Genomic DNA, 5437 nt, shown 5'->3' with positions numbered 1-5437 from the left:
GCTGAGCCGTTTGCTCCAGCCTCCGACTAAACTCATTAAGTTGGGAGATTTTTTTCAATTGGACGGGTGTTTTTAAAGTCTCCTCTTTCCAGCCCCAAACAAGGTGTAACAACGCACTCTTCCTTCTAAGGAATGAGATGAGAGACAAGGATCACTCCAGACATCTCCTACCTACGGTTTGGGGGTTTTTTTCTTAAAGGCGAGGCTTGCATTCCTCAGCAGCTATGTACAAAGCTCCCTGAAACCTCGTCTCTCTAAAGTTAGTGTGCAGGGTTTTCCAAGGCTGAGAACGCCTAATACATGGGGAAGCACTTCCTTGAGGTGGAAGATTTCTCCCTTCACCTTTCCTCTTTTTCCCTGCAGGCTAGTGCCTACTTTTTATCAGTTTGCACAATCGCTTAGATAAACACCGAGGAGGAGATTCTCTTTAATTATCAAAGACACATCTTTTCAGGGGGCCAACAAAGCGTTTATTTCACCCGCCAAACTAAAGGAGAGTTATTCCAGTTTAGAAGGAAGATGCAAGCGGTTTGGGACCTTGAACAAGGCAAATATGGTTTTGGTATGTTTACTTACAGTATTTTTTTTCTCTCTCTCTCCTTTCTCACTTTTCTCCTTGTGCTGTGTGGGGCTGGGGATGACTTGGGGCTTTTCAAAATATCGGTTTGCTAACGTGTATGAAATGCCTAGGACTGTGGTTTCAGAGGTTTGGGGGGGCAGTCAATTCAATGCATTGCCATATTTTATTACATGTGTGTGATAGGAGAGGTGGTGGAGGGGGGAAGAGGGGGAAAATACAATTGCAAAGCTGCCAAAATATGATTAAACCGAAGCGTAAAGACTGCGGTGCCTCCCCATCTCCTCGTCCTGTCTCCTCAAACTCATTTCCTTCGATAGAGCAAAACTAAAAGCCAGTCCTATAAGCGTGTTTTTTTTTTTTTCCCCAAGCAACAGACGACTCGGTTTTCTAGCAAAGGAGCTGCGAGGCTCGCACTAAGTATCAGAATTTACTGTTCGATTTGCCTCTGCGCTTCATTTTGCAACCTTGTGCAACTGACAGCCAGCCAGGCAGGGAGGGAGGAAAGCTCTGCCCGGCGCCCTCGGCCGCGGCTCGGGGAGGCGAGCGCTCGGTTAAAGCTAGGAGGAGAATCGCGACGAGAAGGGTACTCACCATCGGGCGGGGTGGTGGAGCTGGCGTGCGGATTTCAGGCAAACGTTTACCTTTTTGCTGTCTATTGCAACCGCGTCGGGCTGACTTAAGAAGCAATTCTGTGCTCTGTCCAGAACGTTCAAGGAACGGTTCCTCATTTTTAAAAAGCCAGCGAGAGAGACGACAGAGACAGAAAGAAAAAGAGAGGAGGGGGTGAGGGGGACGCACATAAACCCAGTTAAAGGAAATAAAAAAAAAAAAACCATCACCTCTCCACCAGTGACTCGGGAAACGCAGAGGTGGCGAGATCCGAGTCCGGTCCAACCAAGCTAGAGCCAATTAATTTTAAATCCTGAAGAATTATTCAGATTAAAATGTACAGAAGTTTCATTCTCCTATGCCTACGTGAGCTCAAAGTCGTTTCCCTTTAAGAGCTCCTTTTCTTTTAAAGTTGAATTTTAGGCAGCGAGGACTCTTACACTAGGGGGCAGACAGATACTGTACTTGCTCCAGTCTTAAGCAATTTTTTCCCTCCCAGCATATGCTCTGATTTAGCACTGTAAATTTTTCAGAGGACCCAACTCTGACAGCCCCTGGTGATTTTCAAAGTACCACAAGCCAGTGGTTAAAAATTGCATTGACTTGGAAGTTCAGAGGGACACAATGGAAGCCCCTTTCCCTATTCATGGAGCTCCAGTGTGGTGGAAGAGAAAAACACACACGGACTAGATTGAGGGAAAGGAGGAATTCAATGAATCCTGGTGGACAGAACTGGTTTCTACTGAGTTCAGAGTTAAACTCGCCATTTGCTGGGGTCTGTATTCATATTGTGATTTAATTTGGGGAGAATTACAGCCATCAGTCCACTTTCTGCAAGAAAATCATATTCCTGGGTGGGTTTACTTTTTTCTTTTTTTTTTCACCAGAGTAAAACAAATGTTTTTCCAACTTTCTCCAGCTAAATTAAAGCTTGCCATTCCTCTCATTAAAATAAATTTACATCTACAATAAAAGACTGGGCTGGATTTTTTTTTTAACAGTAACGACATATTGATATTTATCTGTTAGTCTTAAAGCTGTTTATTCAAGGGAAATGAGTATCTCTGAAAAAGACATTTTAAAATATTTTCCCCTCTTTTTTTTTTTTTCCCCTCAGTCTGCAGTCCTTTCTCTTCTTCTCTGCAGTAAAATTAACTATAATTGATAGGGTCATTTATTTATTTATTTATTTGGATTTTTTTGATAGCATCCCATAACTGAATGAATCCTAAAATGCAGAGTGAAACACCTCTGCCTTTCATGGCAGCCCTGTGGTCGTGTGCTTTAGCAGGCTTCAGTTCTGTAAGAGATTGGGAAATTCTTCATTTTAAATCTGAGGCCATCAGAGCGCACTTCAAATACCAAAAATCTCTAAGTGTACTGTGGAGGCTCTTCCTCCTCAAAAATTTCCCACTTCATGTCTGTAGAAGGTGATCTTGCTATGGAAGTGTCTGCACTCAAGAGGCGAGATTAAGATTTCCCTACAATCAATTATTCCCATCTTCTATGAAATTGAGATGGGTATGCCCATTCGATTTCCTATTTCAACACAGCCCCGCCACATCTTTGTTGAGTTTGCCCCTAATCTACTGACATTTGTAGCATTAGGCAATCCCTTGAATCATAGGGGTTGAAAGGCAAGGAAAAAAAAAACAACAACAACAACCTTCTCTGAAATGATTTCTTTTCCATCCTTCTGTCCTCTTTAAGAGAAAGTTATATTGTGTCTCTAATCAACCTGAAATTCTCAGCCTGCCTTCTCTCTGTGGCAATCTCATTACACACCAGGTTTATGATAGTTCAGTGTCCACTATAGTTGGGTTGTGGGTTTTTTTTTTTTTTTTTTTTTACAACTTTCAAATAATCCCAGCATCTGCAGCTTTAGTGAAATACGTGATTTCAGCGGAAAAGGGGTGAGGGCTAAGAAGCTTTCAGGAATGAAGTGTAAGGGGGGGGGGTTCCTCCTTCCCTAAAAACTAGCCCCTGTCTGTCTACATCTTCACTTAGTACCTACCTTGTATTCTGCCTGTGTGTAAAGGGTACTGAATGCAAAGTGCACGTCAGCACAGGTCAGTTATATGTGTGGTTTATGGTTTTTTAAAAATCTTTCATCTCGTCGATTTTTTTGAACTATCAAGGATGCTTTCCTGTGGTCATTAATTTACCCTTCATGTGTCCATGTTTCCTGAAGCTTAGCGTGTTTTATGTCAAATATTTTAATTGTTCATAAACCTGGCTGGCTTACCAGTTTACAGCTTTTCTCGGTGCAAAAATGTGTATGATGGCGTCAAAATTTTGTTCCATAAATGTTGAATAATCACAATTCACTAACTTCTCATAATCAAACCAAAAGGTTACTGCGTTGAAATATAGTGTATTCTGTGGGGGCAATTCTAGATGTTTGATGTTTAAAACCAAACACCCTGGAATTCAGAGACACATCCATGTTGATGATTTTAGCACATTGAGCAGAATGGCACAGGCTATGAAGTTGTTCTTATTGCAGTGAATCTCTTGAGATAGACTATGGCTTGTGTGTGGTTTTTGTGAGTTGTACTTGCTATTATTCCCAATTTGGAGCAGAATTTCTGGTGTGTTTTAGTGACTATATGGATGCTTAAAAGGAACTTGAGGAACAATGAAGTTCGTACTCAACTGGTCCATGACCTAGAAGCACAGTCGCTGAAGTCTTTGTCTGTGTACATTGACAAATGTGCATCTGATACATGTGCGCTTACATGTGTGTACAGAGGGTATGCACAGGGGAGGTTGGCAGGCTGCTTCCGCTTGTCCATCAGCGGGCAGAACGGTCTATTCACCTCTCTCCACGATTGGGTGTGTGGCAGGACGTTGGCTTGTGAGTTAGCTATAACTAATGAGAGAGGATAAAGTTGAGGAAAATTGATTTTAATTGCGTCATGACAATGAGATGAAGTCTATTTGGGCTTCTCAGCATCCGAGCAGCTTTATTTGAGCAATTAAAATGTCAGGCCACATACCTGTGAAATGTTAACCCCACAAGGAAAAGATAGACGCTAAACGACTTTTCTTTCCTCGAAAAGGGAAAAAAGAAATAAGCCTCAAAACCAAGCAAGTGATCAGAGTTGATAAAGAGAAGGGTCCACCAGCACCCGGATTTGACCAAATCTTTCGTTTGGTAAATGCCTCCAAGCTCGGTTCGCGGCACCTTCCTGCCCGCCCACCCCCCCGCCACCCATTACCCCTCTGCAAAGAAACCGGGGAACTTTTCTCTTTCTCTGGCATTGTGGGCACAAAGATGCGCCTGGAGTCCCGGGTGGTGCGCGAGCGACGGATTTCGTGGCATCGCCAAGTTGCGGGAGGCGAAGTCCTCGATTCCATCCAAAGCCTCTCGCGGAGCCTTTAAGAGGCGTTGTGTGTGCGCGCCGCGCTCCTCTCCCCGCTGGGGCGGAAACCTCCGGTGCGGGGTGCGGAGAGCTCGGGGGCCGCGTGCCCGGGGCCGGCCCGGGCCCATCCCCCGCCTGGCGGTGGTGGCGGCGCGGCCGCCCCCTCCCCGCCCCCCTTGGCCCCCCGCGCTCCCCGCGCCGCGGCCGCGACGACGCTCGCGCTAGGACCGGGCTGAGCCCGCGGCCGCCATGGCGGGGCCGCCGCGCTCCGGCCAATGACGACGAGGGGGCGGCGCGCGCGCGCCTGGCCAGGCCAACCCCGGCTGCTGCCTTATAAGGCGCGCCGTCACCATGGCAACGTGCGCTAAGTTGCAGCAGTCGTGTCAAAGTTCACTATATAGAGAGCTCAGTGAGCTGATCGCGGAGAAGCCACTTCTGCCAGCCCCGGCGCCTATAAATCGCATTCCCTCCCGCGCCCCCCTTTTTAGCATATTTGATCACTTTGATTCTCTGTTCTTTTCTCTCCGCTGTGTGTGTGTGCGTGCGCGCGTGTGTGTTTTCTTCTCCTCCTCCTCCTCTCCCCGAGTTGCCTCCTTTCTCCGGGTGCCGTGCTGCCTTTTTTCCCTTCTTTCATTCTTTCTCTCCCGTCTTTTTCTCCCCCCTCTGCGCACGAAGGATGTGCTTCTAGGTGGTGATCTGCCCTCCTCTCTCTCTTTTATCATTTCTCCCCCGCCGCCGGCGAGTTGACTCTTTCCCTATGTGTGTGAGGCGGCGGCGGCAGCAGCAGCAGCAGCGGCTCCGGCGGCGGCAGCAGCGGCAGCAGCGGCTTCAGCGGCGGCGGCGGCGCTAGACGCGGCGGCTCCGGGCCCGACCCGGCGGCTTC

General features: G+C 47.1%; 1 protein-coding gene across 1 annotated transcript in view; it reads left to right on the top strand.

The window, feature by feature from the left end:
• The first annotated feature begins 234 nt into the window (after nt 1-234).
• The window catches only part of NR2F2 (nuclear receptor subfamily 2 group F member 2), a 12769-nt gene continuing 7566 nt past the window's right edge, over nt 235-5437 (top strand). The window contains exon 1 of the mRNA XM_021680513.2: nt 235-562. Coding sequence (XP_021536188.1) covers nt 520-562 — 43 coding nt within the window. The 5' untranslated portion in view covers nt 235-519. The remainder of the gene's footprint in view (nt 563-5437) is intronic.

Source organism: Neomonachus schauinslandi, chromosome 9, assembly GCF_002201575.2.
Source record: "Neomonachus schauinslandi chromosome 9, ASM220157v2, whole genome shotgun sequence".
Classification (NCBI taxonomy): domain Eukaryota; kingdom Metazoa; phylum Chordata; class Mammalia; order Carnivora; family Phocidae; genus Neomonachus; species Neomonachus schauinslandi.
Note: the sequence above shows the minus strand (reverse complement) of the source record. Positions and strands in the feature narration are given on the sequence as shown.